The sequence below is a fragment of the Tiliqua scincoides genome, chromosome 2 (assembly GCF_035046505.1).
Source record: "Tiliqua scincoides isolate rTilSci1 chromosome 2, rTilSci1.hap2, whole genome shotgun sequence".
Lineage (NCBI taxonomy): Eukaryota > Metazoa > Chordata > Lepidosauria > Squamata > Scincidae > Tiliqua > Tiliqua scincoides.
Window position 1 is genome coordinate 1,817,734 of NC_089822.1, and position 22,967 is coordinate 1,840,700.

The window sequence follows — 22,967 nt, forward strand, 5'->3', positions numbered from 1 at the left end:
CTGACTTTTGAGCACTGCCAGCTGCATCGGTTCACCTAAACTTTCTTTTTAATGGGATATTCCGGGTCCAAAACTGGGGTAGGGAGGGGTGGATGGAAGAGAGAAATCTAGACCCTCCCCTTCTGCAATAATTCTTCCAAAATGGGCTGACCAGGATTCGTTGGTACAGTAATTAAGTTGCCATTAAAACCATCCATCTGCACCCCAGCAAATCTACCGCTTGAGCCACCCTGGCAGGATGCATTCCTGCCTGGCCAGGCACCAGCCAAGGTCAAATGAAGAATCAGTGCCTGCACTGAGAGCGAAGGCAGCCACCTCCTCCCTCCCTCCCCCCACTGGTGCTTCACAGCCACAAAATGCCTTTCTGCACCCTGGGGGGGTTTACACAGAAGGCATGTTTCTGGTCGGAAGCTGGAGGTCGGAAGCGGGAGCAGAATCTCAATTCCTTCAGGTCGTGTAAAGATTAATTACAAATGGGCCTTTAAAAATAAATTTGACAATTTAGATGCGGAGAGGGAGAGGGAGGGAGGAATAAAGCTGTGACTCCCATTAGGAACAAGATGACTTCTAAATACACTGTGTTAACAGCATTGCAAAGCAGCTCCCAGCAGCGCTAGGCCAGCTGCCTGCGGCAGGTAAGCAGAGGCTGCTGGAGGAGGCCACTGGCACTGTGCCCAGGTCAGATGACTGCGGTAATTAATTAGACACAGCGGCTTTTGTCAGGCAAGCGGGAATGCAAACACTTGTGGTGCTCCTCTGCAAGCGTCCTCCACAGCTCCTAAAACCAAACTCCTTTGGTTCACCTTCAAGGACACAGGCTGGCACTTAGAAACGGAGCAGGTACGCACATGCTGCACATTTCTCTACCCCTCCTCCCCGCACATATTGCTGCCTCCAACATGGTTCACTTTCTGCTCACAAGGCCAAGGCACCTGCAGCCAGCTTGAGAAGAGCTTGTGCAGGTCACCTGTTCCATCTGGACTTAGCTGGGACTGCACCCACTTTCTAGTCCGTATCACTCATAATTGGCCGTTTTATCCCCATGTTTGCCTTGTTAAACCAATGGTGTTGTGAGTTGCTCTACGTGACAGCTAAGCTTCCACCCTAGAGTCTCAGAAAGTTGACTCTCAGAACAGGAAGCAGCTGTGTCAAGTCCACAAACATGCAAGAATACCAAGGTACACAATCCACCCCAGCAGGTACTTTTTGAACTGCTGACGAACTGTCCCTGGAAATTGAGGCTTTTCTGGTGCTTCCTTAACCAAAAGAACAAACACTTCCCTGGCTTTTAAATTGGGATGTTGAAGATTAAAAGAGTTGGGGTATCTCTCATTCTGCACCTGCATTTTTGGTTATTTTTGCCTAAGTGCTTATGTCCCTGTTGAACTTCATCTTATTTATTTCAATCCAGTATTACATTTTATCTAGGTCTTCCTGAAGGCTTCTACTGTCTTTCATTGTGTTTACTACTACTCCCAGTTTGGTGGCATCTTCAAATTTGATGTGGCCCTCTTGCATCCCTTCATCCAAGTCATTGATGAAGATGTTAAAAGACCCAGGCCCCTGGGCACCCCACTCAAAACTGTCCTCCAGGTCGATGCGAAACCATTGACACACAACTTCTGTGTAAGGTTGTCCAACCAACTGCAAATCCACCTAATGATTGTATCATTTAGCTAGCCCTTGTTTTACCAACTTGCTGATTAAGGGGTTGTGAGAAACCTTGTCAAATGCTTTACTGCAGACAAGAGAGATTACATCCACAGCTTTCCCCCCACAGTCCACGAAGCTAGTGCCCCAACCAAAAAAGGAGATGAGATTTCTCTGGCAAGATCTATTTCTGACAAATCCATGGTGGCTTCTATTAATCATCAAGTTGCTGTCCAAATGTGTGCAGACTGTATGTTTTATAATTTGTACTAATATCTTCCCCAATATTAAAGTCAGACTGACAGGTATGTAATTTTGCAGGTCTTCCTTTTTTCTCCTTTATAAAAAGTTTTCCCCCTTTATAAAAAGTGGGCCCCATTAGCTCACTTCCCTTCCAGCAGCACTTCCCCCATTCTCCAGTATTCCTCAAAGATAATTGTCAGAGGATCTCTGAGTATGTCTGCAAGTTCCTTTAGTACTCTAGGATGCAGTTCACCCGCTCCAAATGACTTGAATTTATTTAGACCAGTTAGAAGTGCTTCTTAACGAGTTCCTGGTCAATCTTAACCTGAAGACATGCGCAGTTCATGTGTTCACTACCTCTGTGCCCCCCTCCACCATTGGCCAACGATCCAGCATCCCCATTTGCACAATCCTCCTTCTGAGAAGAGACGAACACATAAGAGCATAAGAAGAGCCCCAATGGATCAGGCCATCAGCCCATCCAGTCCAGCTTCCTGTATCTCACAGCGGCCCACCAAATGCCCCAGGGAGCACTCAAGACAGCAAGAGACTTGCATCCCGATTACCTCCCTTGCATCTGGCAATCTGTTATAGCCCTTTGTGAGGCCTCCCTGTGGGGAGAGGGGAGGGTCTGCCCGGCCTTTCCAAGGGGGACCCCCTTGTGGAGGCCTCAGACTAGTTCACCAGAAGAAAGGGGGGGGTTATGACACCTGGCTCCCCCTCTTTGGGTTGACAGTATTTGCCAATCAGGAGCAGAGGCTGCTGTCAGCAGAACCTCCTGCCTGCTCTTCTAACTCCCAACTGCCTTGTCATCCCTGGCTTCCAGGTTTATGTAGGGCAGACCTCTGCCCTTTGGCCCCTCCCCTTCCCTCACAGGGATGGTACAAAAAGGACTTGTCTTCGGGACTGCCCTCCCCTGGGATTACCACAACTCCTCCCCTTCCTCTCTCTGTTTCCCTCCCACTCCCTCTCGCCTGGAGCTGCCAGGGTTGTTCCTGAGATGGCTGGGAAGGCTGCTGCCTCTGCTCTGGTCTCTGCCTTTGGGGGGCAGGCTGGCCCTGCCCACCTGCATCCTGTAGCTCTGCAGACGACTCAGGAGGTCCAGCTGTGGGCTCCTGATGTCATAGGTAGGTCCAGACTGGCTGGGCGAGGGAATGCTCCCCTTCTCGCCCCCAGACAGGGGAGGGGCAGCTGCCCAGCAGCCAAATGGCCTGCATCCTGTCTCTGCCCTCCCTCCTCCAAGGTGGAGGGAGAAGCGGGGGATTTGGCACACAGTGTTCCTCTGCTGCGCTTTGCCACCCACAGGAGTGCCCAGGCAGCGTATGGGGAGGGGAATTCCGACACCCATTTCTAAAATCAGGAGGTTGCACATACCCATTATGGCTTGTAACCCGTAAGGGATTTTTCCTCCAGAAACTTGTTGAAACACAAAGAGGAGTTGAGCAGTTCTGTCTTCTCTTTGTCACCAGACAGCCTTATTGAGCTGCAACCCCATCCTCATTTCTCTTTCTTTGGGCATACCTCAAAAAGCCCTTTTTGTTGCACTTGACGTCCCTGGCCGGCCTCCGCTCATGCTGAGCTTTAACATTCCTGACCCTCGCTCTACAAGTTCAGGCTTCCTTTCTGTACTCCCCCTAGTGCTCAGCCCCATCTTCCATTTCCTAGAGGTGTTCTTTTTAATCTTCAACACACCACTCAGATTCTTCTGCAGCCATCCTGGTTCATTGAAGCCTCTCCTCCTGTTCTTTCTCACAGGGATTGTTCTTTACTAGGCCTGGAATAGTTGCTTTTTTAGGCACTCCTGCCCATCATGGGCTCCTTTTCCTATTACTTCATCTGCCTATCACCTCCCCACAAAGACTGGCCAAGGCCCCTAAGTGCTCTGTCAGATGCAAACCTGAACAAGCAACAGTCAGCAAGAAAAGGGAGAGGGGCACAAGGACAGGGTAGGGAAGAAAATCAAACCCTACCATGACTGTATGCAACCTCCAGGTTTTAGAGGTAACCTATCTCCGAATGCTGGCTGTAAGGGAGTGGCAATCTGGTAGGCTACTGCAAGATGTAGGAAGCTGGACAAGAGGGGCCCTCAGCCTGATCAAGCAGGGCTCTTCCTACGTACCAGTCAACTGCATAAGTTTCTGCTAGAACTACACTGGTTAAAACTGGAAGGAAAGGCAATTGAGAACAGCTTTTTTATTGCATTTTTACTTGGTTAAAGGAGTTGGAAGAAAACCGCAACCAGAGACAAAGTGCTAAGTTCAATCCCTGTGAGACTTTATGGCTATGATCTCTCTGGAGGCAACAAGAAAAGACTGAAGACTATCCCACTCCTAGAGACTGTAACACGCACACTGCTTCCCCTTCGCAACACCAGTCTCCCCATCTGTGGGTTCAAGAGCAAGAAGAGGCAATTGTGGGATATTGAAGCTCTTCTCCTTTGCAAACCACAGCAGGCTGTATCAACCTGTGTGGGAATTCTGAAAAGAAACTAGTTGGTCCTGCAGAGACTTTACAACAAGGAAGGTGGCGGCATCTCCCAGAGCAGCTTAACAGCATCACAGGTGATCCCAGGGTAACCTCTGACTTCCTGTCAAGCAGCCCTTGGAGTGTGTCTTCTGGGAGTCCCCAGATTACAGGAAGTCCCACCTGCCCCCAATGAGTCGCCTCATCTCCCCTGATCTGAACCGCAGACTCCTCTAGTTGCTCCTTAATGCTTTACACTATGCCATTTCCTGCAGCTTCATCCTGTAGTGCTCCTCGGGCAGGCTCCTTAGTCGTTCAGCTGCCTGTGGAGAGAAGAGCAGCACATGGAAGAGGCACCTTTGGAGATGGTAGAAAAAAGCAGAAGCCCCCCCAGTCCACTGTGGTCAAAGCAGTATGCAGCAGACCCCAACAGTACGCTTCCAGTGTTCCCATCCCCAAAGAATAATACAACTGCCAACCACCACTGTTTGCACAGAGCTTTGCCATCAGTCCTTCCAGTGCTGCTCCAACTGCTTCTCATTAAATGCTGCACTTGTCCTTTGTGACCATTCACACCACCACCACCAGACCACCACTGCAAGGCACGTTTTATGGACAGGAACTGGTCACAGTTTACGGACAGGAACCAGAATAAGAATGCAATTTCAGTGCCACAAAAGCAGCCTGCGGCAAGGGCTCAGCGACAAAGCATCTGGCAGAACCTGAGGCTGCAATCCTGGGCATGCTTACCAAAAAAAGAAGGCCCATTGACCGGCCTTCCAAGCAAACATGCATAGCTCTCCACTGCGAGTCACTGGGGCCATACTCCCTCCTGGACAAGGGGGCTCACTCCAGTCTCTAGGCAACACGGATCTGTTTGCATCCTCCGCAAGTGCTGGCTCGGACTACAGCTTCTCCCGGGTTCCACTCACCTGCTCGGGAGTCAAATCCCTCTGGGCCTGAGCCAGCAGTTCGTATCCAACCATGAACTTGCGGATGGTGGCTGAGCGCAGCAAGGGTGGGTAGTAGTGGGCATGCAGCTGCCAGTGGTTGCAGTCAGCATCCAAGTATGGTCCTGTAGGAGCCCCTGTGGAAGCCATGAAGTAGTGAGCACAAGCTGTCCCAGGGCAGGCAGTCAGGTGCTGGTGCCCCTACGTGCAAGAAGGACAACTGCTGACTCAACAGCAGACAGAGAAGCCCTGCCCTGTCAGGGTACCAGAGCAGACAGGCGAGAAAGGATAGGATTCAGAGAAGGAAGCAGCTCACACACATGTAAAGTCATGCACATTGGGGCAAAAAATCAAAACTTCACATATAGGCTGATGGGTTCTGAGCTGTCTGTGACAGATCGGGAGAGAGATCTTGGGGTGGTGGTGGACAGGTCGATGAAAGTGTCAACCCAATGTGCGGCGACAGTGAAGAAGGCCAATTCTATGCTTGGGATCATTAGGAAGGGTATTGAAAACAAAACAGCTAATATTATAATGCCGTTGTACAAATCAATAGTAAGGCCACACCTGGAGTATTGTGTCCAGTTCTGGTCACCGCATCTCAAAAAGGATATAGTGGAGATAGAAAAGGTGCAAAAGAGAGCGACTAAGATGATTACTGGGCTGCGGCACCTTCCTTATGAGGAAAGACTACGGCGTTTGGGCCTCTTCAGCCTAGAAAAGAGGCGCCTGAGGGGGGACATGATTGAGACATACAAAATCATGCAGGGGATGGACAGAGTGGATAGGGAGATGCTCTTTACACTCTCACATAACACCAGAACCAGGGGACACCCACTAAAATTGAGTGTTGGGAGGGTTAGGTTAGGACAGGCAAAAGAAAATATTTCTTTACTCAGCATGCGGTTGGTCTGTGGAACTCCTTGCCACAGGTGGCATGCGGTGTGGTCTGGCCTGGATGCCTTTAAAAGGGGATTGGACAAGTTTCTGGAGGAAAAATCCATTACGGGTTACAAGCCATGATGTGTATGTGCAAGCTCCTGATTTTAGAAATGGGCTATGTCAGATGCAAAGGAGGGCACCAGGATGAGGTTTCTTGTGATCTGGTGTGCTCCGTGGGGCATTTGGTGGGCCGCTGTGAGATACAGGAAGCTGGACTAGATGGGCCTATGGCCTGATCCAGCGGGGCTGTTCTTATGTACTTATGTTCTTAAAACAAAGCTGCTCCCCTGCTGGCAAACGTGGCAGGTTCTAGAAGGCAAAGCAGAAGTATTTTGGGCAGCCTTCCCAACCAACTAACCAGCCCAGCCAGGCTGCCTCTGTCTTAGAAGGGTAGTCAGGCTGACCTGCCAAAAAGATCAGGTGAAGCAACACTCTCAGGCAACAAGAGAGGTGAGGATCACTGGATAGACAGGGATGTTTCGCAGTGACACATCATTATGAAGCGGAGTCTGGCTTGTAAAGCAGCCTCCTACCCAATTTGTCGTGCACCTGACGAGGAACGGCAGAGCCACCTGCCACGGAGCCCCCCTGCCACCTGGGCAGGAGGCTCTGCCATTCCCTGTCCAGTGCACAGCAAGTTGGGTGGGAGCTCACACAGGCCAGATGACTTTGGATGGGGGGGGGGGGCTGGATCCGGATAGCAGGCTGTAGGTTAAGAGTAATCCCTACTCTATTATTAAGGCTGGGGGAAATAAAAAAAACAGGTATTCACCCTTAAAAGGATGTCCAAATCTTTAGCTACCTGAACAGGAAGGGGAGGAGAGAAAGCAATTGTTTTTCCCAAATGCTTACCATGCCAGCCCATGGAATAGGGAAAGGAGACCTCAAAGAGATTGTCATACTTCGTGAGGAGCCTCTTCATGATGGAAGCCAAGCCTGCAACACAAGAAGAAACCCACTTGACTCACAGGCCAGAACTCTTCCCAGTGCTGAGGCAGGATGAGATCTCAAGTCCAATTCTCTGCTAGAAGCAAGAATTCCATCATATGTCTCTTTGGCCAAAAAGAGTTGGTCGTGGCACATCCACTCACGGAATTCTGTGGAAGAGATCTTAAGCAGCAGCCAGCTTTACTCATCAAGGTCTGAAGTTGACAAGCAATCATGTCCACCTGAGAAACACACTTGGACCTCAAGGGGGTGCCTTCCCCTCCTGCTTGTGAGGAGTAACTGGTGGGCCACTGGGGGAAACGAGATGCTGGACAGAGGGGCTTTCAGCCTGATCCAGCAGAACTTTTCCTCCGTTTTCAAGGGGACAAAGGCGACGCAACACTCAGCCCCACAATTGGCAGGCAGCAAATTGTCCCTGGAGCTGTTACAAGTCCTGGAAATTTAGCTCTCTACTTGCCAAGTTAAGAAAGTCAGACCTGGCTCTGACTCCAACCTCTGACTTCACACACCCCAGACTGGGAAGGACCCAGCCAAAAACTTCATTCTTCTTTGGCCCCCAACAAGGCAAGCCGGGGCCTCGACAGCCCTCCTGGACCAAGCCCACCAAGGACAGGCAGTGTGTGCTAGCAGACTCCCTCAGGGCCAGGTCCATTGAATCACTCAACCCTGCCTTCTCCCAGAACAGCTGTGTTGGGCTTTGCAGACTCTGGGAAAGGCCTCCCCCTTGGGCCCAACATGCCCTGGCAAACCAGTTTATACACCCTGACCTCAAGAGGCCCCTCCAAACCAGCTCTCAAGGACTGTCAGTGGTGCACTTTCTAGTGCTTTAACTAATCTTATGTCCAGAAAGGACTTTCTAACACCATAATAGCTTCCTTAGTCAATTCTTTTAGTCAATTCTTAGGTCCTTAGTCAATTCTTAGTCAATCCTGGGGCATTTGGTGGGCCGCTGTGAGACACAGGAAGCTGAACTAGATGGACCTATGGCCTGATCCAGTGGGGCTGTTCTTATGTTCAACTACAATTCCCAGAATGCCTTGCAGGTCTCTTGTTATCTGGTGTGCTCCCTGGGGCATTTGGTGGGCCGCTGTGAGATACAGGAAGCTGGACTAGATGGGCCTATGGCCTGATCCAGTGGGGCTGTTCTTATGTTTTAGAAAACAGGACAATCTGGTTGATTAAAAGGACCAGCTCCTTTGCTTTCCACATCCACCAATGGTGCAAGGCAGGAACTACACCACCAGCTGCATTCCCTCCCTCCTCCTTCAGCCTCAAGAAGCAGTACTGACCACTTACTGTCTCTCTCGCTGTCCCGGAGGTCCTGAAGGCGACAGATGTGCCGTCGAGGCAACAGGAGGGTCTGGAAAGGCCACACGGCCCAGTAGGGGACAACCACCAGCCAGTCAGGATTCTCTACCACCACCCTCTCCTGCAAGCGATCACAGCAGAGATCAGTCATACACCCCACCAGCGCACCCCCCCCATGCCCCAGGGAGGAAGCCCTGACCTTCCTCTCTGCCTCCACCTGGGCATACTCAAGGAGCAGGGGGATGCCACGCTCCCTGTGGTGCTTCTGCTGTGTCCGCTCCTCCAGAGAGGCTTCATTGGGCAGGAAGTTGCTGGCCCAGATCTAAAGGAGAAGAAACGGTGACAGGCAGTTCTGTGGGTTGTCGTGTCAAAAGCATGGCCTGCTCAAGAGTGGGACTGGAAAACGAATCCTACTTAGTAGGCTACTTGCAGGCCTCTACTGCCATCTGCTGGCAAGTTTCCTACCAGTGACTACAAAGGGCACATTCTGTGTGAAGAGGAGCAAACAAACCTGCAGCACACAAGTGGAACAGCACAAGCAAGGAGTCTGATTGGGCAGGGCAGGTGCTAGTCTAGGGACCAGTGCTTTCAAACTATGAAGGAGCAGTGTGAGTGAAAAAGGTTGGGAGATGGGAACAGGCTCGGGGGATGCATGCCACACGGAACAGGTTCTTGAAGGTCAAGTCCACCCTCCCCCCATATCCTTTCTGTGGCCAGGGGCAGTAATCCCACCCACCTGCAAATAGCCCAGGCTAAAGGAAAGCTAGCTAGCTGTTTGCTGCTTCCCCTTAAACTAGTGGTTCCCAAACTTACCCAGGTCGTGATGCCCCCGCAGCCTCTCCTTCCCCACGCAGCCAGGCGCCACCATCTTGGATCTCATGAAATCCTGCAAGAGCCAAGATGCCAGAGTCTGGGGGAGACAGATAGGAGAGGCCAACCGGGGACATCCCGTGGTGCCTTTGTGAATGTGCCAGGCTGCCCTAAGGCACAGGTAGCCAACCTTTCAACTTTAGGGCTCCTGGACCTTTAATAGTTGTGTAGAGGAAGGAATGTCAGCAGGTGGGGATTGCCAATTGTGAGATGACAAGCTGCACTTGCTGAAATTCCTTCTTCTACACAATAGTTAGAGGTCCAGGAGCCCTAAAGTTGAAAGGTTGGCCACCCCTGCCCTAAGGCATTGTGACACACACTTTGGGAATCCTGGTTTAGACTATCCAACTCCCACGCATGCCTTCACAATGCGCACCTGAGCATCCTCACAATCACTATGCTAAGGTATTTGACTTTATTTCATAGTCTACACTTTTGATCATACAGGAAATAACAACATCAAGTGAGATGATACTGAGCCTCACTTGGGGCTGGACCAGGACAAGCTGCCAAAGACAGAACACATAGATGGCAGCACCTCACATGCTTAAACACAAGGGCACCCCCCACCACCACTGCCAATGCCTTCTCCAAGACAGCCCCTGCTAAAATCAGTACAGGGTTGCACCAGAAGGGCCATCTTATCATGCCCACTCTGGAGGAACCCAACAGTGGTGATAACAATCTCAACAGTGGTTCAACCATCTCAGTGACCTCACTCTTAAGTCTCCAGGGAGCTCTGCACTTCAATGGTCAGTTGAAAGAGCCAAGCTGAAGGCCCTCCCAGCAAAAGCTCAAGCAGCAAAAGCCCCATCCCAGTTCACACAGACAAGTTGAGTTCTACACATCCTTACCTGGCAGTGAGGGTGAGGATTGGAACAACCCATCATAGCACCCTTGTTTTCAAAAATCTGCAAAAGGAGAAGGCACTCACAACTCTTCCCAATTCTCTGTAAGCAGGACAGCAGAGCACTCTGCAGGGCTCCCCATGGTTTGTAAAACGTTTTGTCATGATCACAACTTTTACTTTTTACAAGCCATAGGTTGCGCTGGAGAGCACTCCATGGCAGCAGCGGACCTCCCATTGGAAGAAGAGGGCAAATGCCCCGGGCGCGGAGCTTGCATGCCTCCAGGACCACGCAGGAAGTCTTAATGAGGCTCCCAAAGTAGTTGGAAACTGTGCTTCCGGGAGAGAAATTGATAATTATTTTTTTGTATGATATTGTAGTATAATAAAGGAATGTAGTTTGATATAATGGGTCAAATAATCTGTGGATTTGATGAGTAGATAGGGGATTTAATTTTTTTGTTTCTTTCATTATTCTTTTTGTGTTGAAAATGTATTTTTAATGTGTAGATTGTTTAACAATTGATAATTTTTTTGTATCATTTTATAGTAGAACAAAGAAATGTAGTTTGAGATTTCCGCATTTGTCACATAACCTGTAACTTCTTTATTTTTAGGGGGCTTTTTTGTTTGTATTTGTTTTTGGTATAATAAAATAAAAAAGGAAACTGTACTTCCGGATTTTTTGAAGCACAGTTTAAGACCACGGGAAGCCACAAACAGCGTCTCCCAGTGGTCAAAGAGTCATGCAAGGCTCCATGGAGATCTAGATGAGTGGGAAGGGGTGGCTTCATGTGGGGGGGGGCCGCTTCATGGCGCATTGCCCCAAGGTGCCTCAAGGGGATGTCCACTACTGCTCCACGGAGTTCTCCACACACCCCTCCAGACCCTGGCAGCACGCAAGTTAAAAACAGCCCCCTTCCTCTACAGTAGCGCAATCCTGGGGATCGTGTCACTGCTTTCCCCCTCCCCTGCAAAGACTTATCTCAGGAAATTTACTCCCAAGAAGTTTGAGTACCAGTGCTCTAGGGTAAACAGGCAAACTGTGTTGTGTCTGCATCAGCCCCGACTATGGGAACACCCAGAGTTCAAAAGTTGGGCTAACAAAGTTTGCATCCATACCCTTCCTCCCTCCATTCTCTGTGAGAATAACACTGAGAGCATATACAGAGCATGCCTTCAACGCAAGTCGGTTTCCCTTGGGAAAAAACCATGCTCTGTGCCCCTCTGGCTGCCTGGAGTCATGCTGAGTTAAAAGCCAGCTCAGCCTGCATTTGGCACACCTCTCCAGAGGTTGCTAAGGACAGATAAGAGCAAGCTTCTGTCATGGTCGAAACACACACCCACCCGTGATAAGCATTTATAACTGCTATTATGTCCTCTATGTCCTATTCATTGTGCTATTTGATTAATCGGATGAGTGATTTTCGCATGTAAGTGTAGTTAACTCCCTAGAATAAGGCTGAAAAGAGAGCATCCTGAGGTATGGTGATCACAGAGAAGGGAGCCGTGGTTATATAACCAGAAACCAAGTTCTGTAGTCAAGTTAGTATTGTAGCAGACAGGACTTGAACAGCAATGCTTGAGCAATGCTTATCAAGATGGGGCTGGGGTTTTAACCAAGAACTCTGCCCATGCGGAAAGGGAAGAGAACAGTCATGCCACATTGGGTGGGTGCTGATAGGCAAGATGCCATTGCCAGTCTACCCGGGATGGGATTGTCCAGACCCCATAACCCCTCCCTATGCTAATACCAGGCAGAAGCCAAAATCACTGGCTCTACTGTTATGATATAAAGAGTCTGAATCAGTTAGAAGCAAACTGGTGCTTCTAACTGGTGCTTATTTCACAGCACCACAGGAAAACCACAGGCAGACACCACCTGAGGTTGCAGATAGTGACTGCTATGCTTCCACCTTCCCTCCATCACCAATTGCCCTGGCCAGGCAATTAGGTATTTGTGCAAGTTCGATTACAAAGCACTCAGCGAATTACCTTGTTGTTTAGAAAGAAAATGTACTTCTAAAGATTGCACTGGTTAGATTTGTGAACAGATCATCCACAGATCTAGAGTAACCTTTTACTCTGTGGAACTGGGAGGCGGACAATAATAAGTACAGAACAGCATACTGGGAACTGGACAGAACAAAGATCCAAGTCACAGGATCGGGACTGACAAATTGGGGACCCTTAGTTGGTCTGTAAGACCCTCGGGATAAAGGGTGTTGACTGTCAGTTGGGCAAACTGGCAGTTTGGCCAACTAGGGTCAAACTGTCAAGTTGGGCCTACTAAAGAGCCACCTCCTGTTCATTTTGACACCCCTCCTCAGGCTAGTCTGAATCCACAGTATAAGGTACGGGGGATGCAAGACTGGTTGGCTATACCTTTCCCGAAGAAACAGACAATCATGGCAAGGACATGGGAGCAACTAGCATAAGGGCACGGGGCATTCATGGACAAAGAGGCACTATCAGGACCAGGGGTAGGAGCCAATGCTATACGAGGGTATGTTCTTATTAGTCAAGCGTTCTGAAGCCATCCCTCCTTTTGTGCTTGAAAACAAGAAGTGCCCGCAAGCCCCTCGTCTTGTCTCCTCAGTTCTCTCCCACATGAAAGCTTGTCTTTAACCAAGTCTCATGCAAGGTTTACCCTCCTCCACCTCACTCCTGTAAAAAAATCAATACAGGTCACAGCAGATACTGACCTGTACCCAGGTGTACGAGGCCCCCAGCTCCACAGCTATCTCTGTCCATTTGTCAATCACAGCCCGAATCTCAGTAAGTGACATAAGGGGCAGAGTCAGGTCAGACCAGGGATGGAAGCACATGACTTTGCTAGGAGGAAAGAAAGCAGTCAAGGAAAGGCAGGATAGCATCAAGGGTATGGAAAGATCCAGGTGGTCAACCAGCCTGACCCCACAGCAAACCTTTCTCAAGTGGCTGCAGAGCAAACTTCTCCAAACAAGGCAATGAGCCAAATGATGACAAAAAAGACATGTAAAATAGCATTTCTGCTACCACCACCCTGGGCACTGGTCAATCTGATCCTGACAAAGGAGAGGAGACAAAAGCTTCAAAACCAGTGTTCCAGCCCTGCAGTCTCAAAAGTCTGAAGAACCACCAGGTCCCTGTGGGAAAAAGGGCAAATGGCCAACTTTCTGCAACTCCACCAAGCATCGCACTTGCAACATCCAGGGTAAGAAACAGTGAGAGGCCAAACTCCTTAAGCCAGTGCTATTCAAACTGGGGCATCGTGACACCCCAGCCTGAAGGCCCTGGTCTCTGCCCCCTTAAGGGGCGGGGGCAGCCTAGAGGCGGGGGGGAAGGCAGTGGAGCAATCCCCACGATCGCGCCACTCAGGGGGCTGCAGGGGCTTGGGTGCACTTACCCCGGGGTGCGGAGAGCCCGGCGCGACTTCTGGCAGGGCTCCCCGCAGCAGGGAAAGTGGATGCGGAGCGATCGTGCCCCGCCCCTGCTAAAGCGGAAGTGGAACGCGATCACTCCGCATCCACTTTCCCTGCTGCAGGGAGCCCTGCCAGAAGTCCTTGGGTAAGTGCACCCAAGCCCCTGCAGCCCCCTGGGCGGCACGATCCTGGGGATCACGCCACTGCCTTCCTCCTGCTCCCGCTGCCTCCTCCCCCCGCCCCTGCAAGGAGATTCCAACCCAACCGTCACGTATTATCAGGCTGGGGACAGTGAGATAAAACACTAGATTTACCACACTCCTCGCGCAGACGCTGCACGGAACAAGGGGTGGTCATCGGCACCTGGGAAAGGAGAGGAAAACCCACTATGAGGCAGGCAACCAATGGGTGCACTCAGGGAAGGGCAGGAGTTAGAAGGTAGCCCAGAGCACCTGGAGCCTGGGCTGGCGTAGCTGCCTGCATTACAGAAAGTAGTCAATCAAAAAGGCCTCACAATGATTGTTGCCTGCACTGTGCATGTCCAGAAAGAGACAGCAAATCAGCCAGTATGACCTGAAAATGTTGGTGTGTGCCTGGCTGCACACCTGCCCTACTTCAAAACTATGTCACACACACTACATCACCAAATGTAGTGATAGGAGAGATGTCTATTCCACTGGCAACCGATCCATGGGAAGAACAAACCCCTCTCAGGATGACTATGGCAACTCATCTTGCCAAAATTAGTCTTTGAAACAAATCCCATCAAGCAGCTACTTCAGATTTAAACTCTTTTCTTTCCACCAAGCAACCACTGTCCTAAGAATGGGTGTTTCCTTCACCTCAGATAACATCCTTCAAGTACAGTACTCATCAGAATGGTTCAATTCTCACTTACAAGAAAAGCTGCCACATTGGGGCGGGAGGAGGGGGCTCCTGGGCTTTGAACTGCTAAAATTCAGGCTCCCAAATGCTAAAATGGGTCACAAACATGCACTGTAAAATCCCCTGGCAACCCTGACAGGAAGCTGCTTGACATCCCAGCTTCCAGCTCATTTTCTGGAAAAGTAAAAAGAGCAGAAACTGCCAGTATTTTATTGCCTAACAAGACTGCCAAATTCCATTCCTCAGGTAGCCCCATGAAGGACCGATCAGAGGGACGTAGCAAGTTCTTACCAGGTTCAGGGGCATCTGGCTGCAGTGCAGGAAAATCGTTGTCAAAGACAAAAGTGCTCTCATACTGCGGATTCACCTGCATGAGACAGACATGAATTACATCTGGGACCTCTGAACTCCAAGATTCTCTGGCCTTGCTGGGAAGGACTAACGCCCTGCTTTCAAGGCAATTTCAAATATCATTGAGGTCTAGGATCAGTGTCTCTAGTGCCAAAAGAGGTAAAAATTTCAAAGGAAGCGAGGACCCAGAGCAGGGCCAGACACAGTTTCAGCTGCAAAATCCAATCCAAATGCATTTATTTGAAATGCATTATTTCACACTGACAGTATTGGGCAGTTTTCAAAACCGTGATGATTGGTCAGAGGTTGAAGGTTAAGAACAAAATAACTATGCAGAGTGGGAAGTGCTGCACTAGGCCAATATGACTAGAACTGCTAAAAAAAGGTCTTCTTTTGGTTTCTGACTCACTAGCAGCCTCTGCCAGAATATTTGTCCAGCCATGAGCTAATGCCAATCACTGGGTAATGGGATTTCTCTGCATCACAATTTCAGACAAATGACCTCAATTGACAAAAAAAAACACCAAAAAAGCAACAAACAACATGCAGAAGCTGATACTGTAAGATCCCAGTGCCCCTGTCCAGTGTTCCAAACAAGGCAGGCAGGCAGTCAGTCAATCTCCACACACTCTCCCCCACTTCCTCAAAACTCGGTTTCACAATTCTAAAAGCACAACAGAAAAAAGAAAACAGAAGTCAGAGCAAAGAGAAAGGTCAATTTATATTTAAATTTCTGCTCAACATTGCATATACACAACAGAGATCAAAAGTGTAAACCTGTAGGCTATGCAGATATGGGTTAACATAAAAATCTAGGGTAGAATGGGACATCTCCTGGTTCATCCAACTCCTATCCATATACCTTTTAACCACTCAAACTGCAGTTTGCAGAGAGAGAGGAGAAAAAAAAACTGGTCAGGCAAGTCCATAAACTAATACATGCACATTTCAGCAACAGACAAAGGGCCCAAACCTATCCAATTTTTAAATGCCGGTGCAACTGTGCCAATGGGGTATACGCTGCACCCTGTAATGGGGAGGGAATCATAGAGGCCTCCTCAAAATACAGGAACAATCGTTCCCTTACCTCGGGGCTGCATTGCGACTGCTGGAAAGTTGGATAGGATTGGGCACAAAGTTAGCCTGGGATTTGAGATTTGTTGGGGAAGACTGGGGAGATTCCTGGGGCAGAGTTGAGACTCAAGCAGCAGAGCGAACAGACAACCCCACTTATGGAGAAAAACAAAAGCAGGCAGAGTCAAAGACAATGGAGCACCTCGCCGCCAGCCCTCTTGGCTCCCGGGCACAAAGGGTTGGCGAGATCGCAGCGTGGCACGTCCTCCCGGGGCGGGTTCTCCATCTGCCCTTGCCAGGGGCGCCGCATGCGGTGGGCAGAGACCAACACCCAGTCATCGTGCAGAGGGTTGTAGCGGAGGTGCTGGTGCTCTGTGGGAAGGCAAGGAAGAGTCTGTGAGGCAGCACCAAGGCTCAGGAGGGTCATGTCAGCAGCGTAACTGGAGGGGGCGCAAAGCACTAAGTTTGGGGGGGCATCCCCGCAGCGTGCAAGTGGCCCCACCTCTTCAGAGCCATTCCAGGCGGGGGGGAGCAAAACTTATGGAGGCTCCTCCCGCCTGGAATGGCTCCAAAGGGAAAGGGTCGCTTGCACACTGCAGGGAAGCTCCCCCCAAAACTCAGTGCTTTGCACCCCCTCCAATTACACCACAGGGTCATGTGCAGGGCTGGCCCAAGCCCCCCAGCCCTGGGGGGGGCTTTGCCAAACACCAACCCCCCCATGTGGTGATGTGCAAACCCTCCCCCTCCCTGGACTAGGGGTGGTTGAGAAGGAGGAGGAAGTGCAGAGGAGAGAGGAGTGCTGCAGCCCCAGTCCAGCCCACCACTTCCTCCCCCATTCTGCCCCCCTGTCCAGGGACTAGGAGAAGCAGGAGCAGCCCTGGAGGAAGAGGGGAGGGTCCAGCCTCCTCGCCTTTCCAACAGAGCACCTCAGGCAAGAGGCTCAGTAGGCCCTCTGGGCGGGCCGGCCCAGCAGGTCCCTCCCCTTCCAACAAAGCGCCTTAGGCAAGAGCCTCAGTTGGCCCTCTGGGTGGGCATGTCCAACAACACCCTGGCCCTGTCTCCCTAGCAACAGGCCACGCCCTCCAGAGCGACCAGACACCACGACGACCCAGGCCCGCCGCGTCCCACTGGGGTACCGCTTGGCTGGAAAGTCACCGCGGAAGCCGCACGCTCCATGGTCCCTGAGGCACACCCCGCTCATGCCGCGCCCCCACACGTGACTGAGGTCGGCCGCACTCTGGTCTCTCTTCAGTGAGGCCCCGCCCCGCCCTTCCGAGCGCAGCTATTGGCTGTGCGTCAGCGGTTGCGTGCCGTGACTTCACCGGGCGCGGCGCGGATTGGCCGGCTGCGCCTGCGCGAGGACGGGATTGGCTGCGCTCCGTGCCGCGCGCGGTGGGCGGAGGAGGAACGCGGCGCTCCCATTGGCCGGCCGTGGATGGCGCGTGGGCGGGGCTGGCGCGCGGCCGGGCTGCCGAGGGCGCTGCGGCCGCTGCAGCCTGAGGAGGTCGGGATGCGGGCGCTGCCGGGCGCGGTTCCCGGCTGGGCGCGACGCTGCCTGCGGCTGGGGCTGGCGGCGGCGCTGGCCGCGCTCCTCGTGCAGGCGCTGCGCAGCTGGGCCGCCTCCGCCTCCGCGCGCCGCTTCGAGTTCCAGCCCGAGGAGATCGCCAGCCTCGCCCGGCACCACGCCGGTGGGTAGGGGCGGGGCTCCTGCCGGGGAGGGGGCCGTCGGCTGCGGGCTTCCTCCGAGGAGACCTGCGCGGCGTCGGACTCTCAGGCTGCTGTCCACGCCTGCCTGGGAGCAGGCCCATTGACTGCGGCGGGGCTTGCTTCTGAGGAGACATGCGCAGGGCTGGGCTGCAGGCCTGTCCGCACTCACCTGGGAGGAGGCCCATGGTCTCTGATGGGACTTCCTTCTAAGTAGACCTGCTCAGGATTGGCCTCTGCATTCCTGCCCACAGTAACTGGGAGTGAGCCCACTGACTGCAGTGGGACCTACTTCTGAGTAGACCTGCTCTGAATTGGACTCTAAGGCTGCAGTCCTGTCCACACTTACCTGGAAGTAAGCCCATTGACTGCAGTGGGAATTGCTTCTGAGACATGCGTAGCGTTGTGCTCTGGGCTCCCCCTCCCTCCGGCCATTCCAGACCTGCTCAGGGGGAAGTGGGACTCGCAGCCCAATCCTTTGCAGGTCTACTCAGAAGTAACTCCCATTAGCATCAACGGGGCTTACTCACAGGAAAGTGTGCATAGGATTGCGCTGTCACTGGGCACCGGTCAAGAGAAGCCAGCCAGGTCTGCAGTGTTGGCAGTCAGGGCTGGGGCGGCTGTGCAACACCGAGCAGGGAGCTATGAGTTGGTTGGCCTACCAAGCAGGCCGCTGTGTGTGGCACTGCCAGCCTAACCCTGGAGGGGGCAGTGGGACGTGCTGTGGGGAGGCTGCCTCCTTCCCTGCAAAGATGGGCCTGAAATGAGCTTCCTCAGGGTTGCCAAGGGCCACAGCAGTGGTGTAGCTGGAGGGGGGCAAAGCGCTAAGTTTTGCAGGTACTTGAATGTGCCGTGCAAGCAGCCCCTCCCCCTCAGAACCATTCTGGGTGGTGGGTGCAAAATGGAGGCACCCAGAATGGCTCTGAGGGGGAGGGGCTGCTTGCACGGCGCATTCAGGCACCTGCAAAACTTAGCGCTTTGCCCCCCCTCCTGCTACACCACTGGGCAATAGCTCTTCCCTTCTGGACCAGCAGTGCCTGTGCCACGAGCACAAAGCAGGTCCTTGGAAGCACTACCATCTCCACATGGCTCACCCAAATCCTTTTCAGAGCATTAGTTTCTGATCAGCTTCCTCACAATTTCCCATTTTTCTGCTGGGGAAAGTTGGAAGTTGTGAAAAATGAGGAGAAAAGCTGTTTTTTCTGGTGATTCCCCCCCCCCATCTCTAGCCACCTATTGCAGGTAGGTGCCAGTGTCAGTGTAGGTGCCAATAGTTTCAGTGTTCAGCCATTTCTGCCCAATGTTGAATTGATGCAACAAGAATTAAACGTGTACGCATGTGTGGGCTAGGCAAAAATGGTTAAAGAGGGGTGACAGAATAGAATATTGAGGGGCACCATAAGCTGAAGTCCATGGCGTTGGGCAGGAATCCCACAGTACCACCTTCTGGGGGTTGCCCTGGTCAATTGTATCAAAAGCCACTCTTGTTCATTTCTCCAATTGTCTCCCCAACGTTGCTTGCAGCTCTGAGGAGAACCAGGGGGCCATCCTAGTTTTGTGATTGGGGAGAGGCTGCTCGGGAGTGATCGTATGGTACCCCTGCCCATTTCTCTCTTCCTGAGACCAGCCGTGGCCTCAGCAGGGTCACCACTCATCCCAGCACAGGAAAATTTCCCAGAACTATCGGGAATCTATTATAATTAATTAATTAATTACATTTGCATTCCGCCTTTAAAATTTAAGCAATTTAAAGCAATTTAAAATACAAACAAACAAAGATACAAGTAAAGTTTAAAAATACAAAACAATTAAAACAAGATAACGTACATACAAATACATTATGATCAACAAATCTATGTGTTTAGGAACCCCAGGTAGTTCAAACCCTACCATTGATCTGAATGTGATAAAATAGGTGTGTTCTTATTGTGTGTAAAACAAGCATATCCATGGCACAGAGCTTTTCAACGAATTAAAGATGGGACCCTGCCCCAAGGTACCCCCAGTCTTGACTGCTTTGATTATAAAAGCAGGACACAGTTTAACCCATTTTTGCCAGCTCGCTGGTGTACACATTTGGTCCCTGTTGCATGTATGCAATGTTGGGGAGAAATGGCTTAATTTCAAAGCTATGCATCTAAAATTGGTACAGTAAAACTCGAGAATCAAAATCCAAAAAAATGGACTCTGAAAGCAGCAGTGGCAGGAGCACTTACTTTTCTTTGGAGAACATCTGTTAGAGGTTGGCTGAAACTTCTCTTGTCAGAATAGTAGCCTCTGTTTACCAATTAGGAAGGAAGAAGTAGCAGGGGAAAATCAGTAATGGCTGGTAGACTGAGGAAAGCTGCCATATAACCACACTGGACACAGTGCTGGGAATAGGAATCCACATAATTAGCTCATTCATGAAAGATGTGCTCGTCAGCCTATAACAGCCATGGGTAGTGCAAAAGGTAACTGCCATGTTAGCCAAGATAAAAAAGGAGCATTTTTATGTTCAGAAGGTGGCTTGATGTTGGAGTCCACTAGCAGGGAATGATTCCCTCAGTAATTCCAAGGGTAGAAATAATGTGAAACCTGATGAGTTTCTTCAGATTTTGAGTCTTGGTTGTGGGTGGGTGTTTGTTCACAATTGAGCAGTGAGCTCAAGTGGTCTTTGGTGTTGTCAAGCAAGGTAACTCTGGTGGTTTTTGTTGCTTAGTAGTTTGGTACTGAGTCAGTACATAGTAGGATTAAAAAGTGTACATTTAAGACAGCATGTGATGTTGACAAGCAGCTTGTCACCCATAGGGTTTTGCAGTGGGGTATGGTTTCCTCTTCAGGTGACAAATCTCCCTTCTCTGTTGACAACAGAAAGAAAAGTCCTCTTGCCAGGGATAAGTGGTGACCATATTTTTCTCCCCTAGGTCTGGACCATGAGCTGGCCTTCTCCAAGATCATTGTGGAGCTGCGCAAGAAGCATCCAGGCCACATCCTGCCTGACGAGGACTTGCAGTGGGTTTTCGTCAATGCTGGGGGCTGGATGGGCTCGATGTGCCTGCTCCATGCTTCCCTCTCTGAGTATGTGCTTCTCTTTGGCACTGCCATCGACACTGGGGGGCACTCAGGTAAGCTGGGTCAAAGCAGCCAGGAAACAGCCATCCAGGGCTGGGTGGGTGAGAGAAGGGATCTCTCTTTGACTTCATCAGCAGGCTAGAGCTAGCTGCTGCTTGCCAAGCCTGGAGAAGGTCTGAGCTGAGCCATGGCTTCACTGTGGGAGTTGTGGGTAGTGGCATGCCTCTGAGGCACCTTTCCTTCATTTAACTCATCCTGCCTCTAATGAGGATTCTGCAGAGGTGTTGCTATTCTCTTTTGCAATGTGTGTGTTTCTCTTCCTTCCTCCACCCCATGCGCTGCACACCTTGTCCCAGTTATACTGACAGGCATCAGTGCACAAAACATCTGAACTCGACCTTGATTGGTGTTTTGATGAGGTTTTTAACATTTGGTGTTGTGTGTTTGGAAGGAAAAGCAGTTGCAGATGTGGCAAATCCTTCAGAGCTTGTGTGCTTCATCATTTAACTTTTAACAGCTGCTGGTGTCTTGACACTACTTCCTTCCTTACAGGTCGCTACTGGGCTGATATTTATGACACAATCATCTCAGGGACTTTCCGGCAATGGAAAGAGGGATCAACCAAAAGTGAGATCTTTTATCCAGGTGAGTGGTGCGATGTTCCTTGCAGGGTCAGACTTCGGTGGCAGGGGAAGGGAAGGACCATGACCAGAGACTGAGTGCCATCTGCCTGTCTGTGCAGGAGACACCATCGTCCACCGATCTGGAGAGGCCACCTCGGTACAGTGGAGTGCCGGCACGTGGATGGTGGAGTATGGCCGGGGGATCATCCCCTCCGCTCTCCCCTTTGCCCTTGCTGACTCAATCTTCAGCACTCAGGACTTCCTCACGCTCTTCTACACTTTGCGTGTTTACGTCAAGGGGCTGCTTCTGGAGGCCAGTGCCTACTTCAGTGACGCAAGTCAGTGAGTACTTGCTCCGTTACTTGCCACCCACCCACCCTGCAACAGAAGGCGCTTTTTTCTCCCTGCCTCACCCTGGCTGTTTCTTGTCCTGGAAAGCGTGTTTGCATTTGTCCACCCAACCAAGGCTGGCAAACCAAGGGATCGAGCAGCGCAGTTGTAAGTCATCTTAGATTTTTGTGTTAATACCTTAAAATATACCATACATATATCTCTAAATAGAGATCTGCGGGGATTTTTTTAAATTTTTTCTGCCATGTTCTTCAAGATGCCTGTTGGATTTCCCCTGAGATTGTGGGGCCAACCATTTGAGGTGTCTTGGAGCTCTGCGCAGCAGAGGGAAAATAACTTGTCAATAGGTTTGCAGATTCTGGACATGACTGCATCACCTTGGATGCATTCCTCCAAGTTGTGTTGCTGCACAGCCTTTGCTGCTTTTATTTTCAAGTGAGTTGTGCTTGATCTTTGGTGAAACGAGTGGAGGTTGTGCAGCAGCAGTGCTTGGCGGTTGGAGCCCTTACAGTATATTTGCACTAACACAGACAAGAAAGACCTGTCCCTGCTTGACACCAGTTTAGTTGCTGCTATTAAACTGGGTCATCTGTAACAGGCAAGAAGTAGCTGAGCCTTGGTCTGCAGGCAGGGTGACCAGCTCCCACCATATCTGAGGAAAGAGGAACAGGTCTGACCTCTCAGCTGTGTATCTTCTGTCAGGCACTGAATGAATTCTGATTTGCAAGAGGTACTTGATTTTTTCTGTCCCTTGGAAAGTTTTTGTTCCTCCGTGGGGGTAACTAGAAACTTTATAGGGGCAGGTCCAGTTTGCTACCTTTGGTTCTCAGACTTTGCAAATGCTGTTGCAGCAAAGCTGTCTGAATGAGTCCCCTGCTGTTGGGCAGCCATCTCTTGGTATGTATGTGTACCTTGTTTTCCCAGTGAGTCTGAATGCTCACAGGGCTGTCTTCTGGAAGGAGGTCTCCTTCCACCCCTTCACCAAAGTGGGTTGCACGTTCTCAGAGGATCTTGTTTGGTTTGATCCTGACCTATGGAGAGCCACCATCCATTGCCTTCACCTAGAGCCTTATTCTGGTGGCCTCTTCAGCTATGCACGCATGGATATCTATGTATACCTCCTAGTGTTGGTGTATCTGGCAGGGTGCCAGGTGACCTTTGCTCCTGGGGAATGCCAGGGCAAGAGTAGCAGCTACCCCGTTTAGTTGGAGCCTGCTGGACCCAGAAACTGCCCATTCTTTTGGTTGCCTTTCCCTGTTTCTGAGGGTTTGAGAGAGCTGACACCTGCCCCAGCTACATG

At 50.9% G+C, this 22,967-nt stretch overlaps 2 protein-coding genes across 3 annotated transcripts; one reads left to right on the top strand and one right to left on the bottom strand.

Annotated features, from left to right (window-relative positions):
* Positions 1 to 4,082: 4,082 nt before the first annotated feature.
* Positions 4,083 to 17,146, bottom strand: GALT (galactose-1-phosphate uridylyltransferase). Of its 2 annotated transcripts, XM_066614767.1 has the most exons (11): positions 17,072 to 17,146; positions 16,138 to 16,307; positions 14,802 to 14,877; positions 13,940 to 13,988; positions 12,927 to 13,056; positions 10,229 to 10,285; positions 8,704 to 8,826; positions 8,493 to 8,625; positions 7,101 to 7,184; positions 5,289 to 5,443; positions 4,083 to 4,679 (listed from the first exon to the last, which is right to left on the bottom strand). In XM_066614767.1, the coding sequence occupies exons 1-11, from the start codon at positions 17,109 to 17,111 to the stop codon at positions 4,614 to 4,616; spliced, it is 1,083 nt and encodes a 360-aa protein (XP_066470864.1). In that variant the 5' UTR covers positions 17,112 to 17,146; the 3' UTR covers positions 4,083 to 4,613. The 2 variants fall into 2 exon arrangements, with proteins under 2 accessions (XP_066470864.1, XP_066470865.1); XM_066614768.1 differs by lacking the exon at positions 4,083 to 4,679 and having other exon boundaries at positions 5,324 to 5,507.
* Positions 17,110 to 21,761, top strand: SIGMAR1 (sigma non-opioid intracellular receptor 1). The gene is made up of 5 exons (XM_066617694.1): positions 17,110 to 17,160; positions 17,218 to 17,623; positions 20,546 to 20,746; positions 21,246 to 21,338; positions 21,436 to 21,761. Exons 1-5 carry the CDS (start codon positions 17,110 to 17,112, stop codon positions 21,660 to 21,662), a joined length of 978 nt encoding a protein of 325 aa, XP_066473791.1. The 3' UTR covers positions 21,663 to 21,761.
* Positions 21,762 to 22,967: the final 1,206 nt, after the last annotated feature.

Coding starts and splice junctions, on each gene's coding strand:
- SIGMAR1 (XM_066617694.1), top strand. CDS start 17,110: ATGGTCCCTGAGGCACACCCCGCTCATGCCGCGCCCCCACACGTGACT. Junction 17,624..20,545: donor CCTCGCCCGGCACCACGCCG/GTGGGTAGGGGC, acceptor TTTCTCCCCTAG/GTCTGGACCATGAGCTGGCC. Junction 20,747..21,245: donor CGACACTGGGGGGCACTCAG/GTAAGCTGGGTC, acceptor CCTTCCTTACAG/GTCGCTACTGGGCTGATATT.
- GALT (XM_066614767.1), bottom strand. CDS start 17,111: ATGGAGCGTGCGGCTTCCGCGGTGACTTTCCAGCCAAGCG. Junction 13,989..14,801: donor GCCAGATGCCCCTGAACCTG/GTAAGAACTTGC, acceptor CTCCTTTCCCAG/GTGCCGATGACCACCCCTTG. Junction 8,626..8,703: donor AGGTGGAGGCAGAGAGGAAG/GTCAGGGCTTCC, acceptor GATCGCTTGCAG/GAGAGGGTGGTGGTAGAGAA.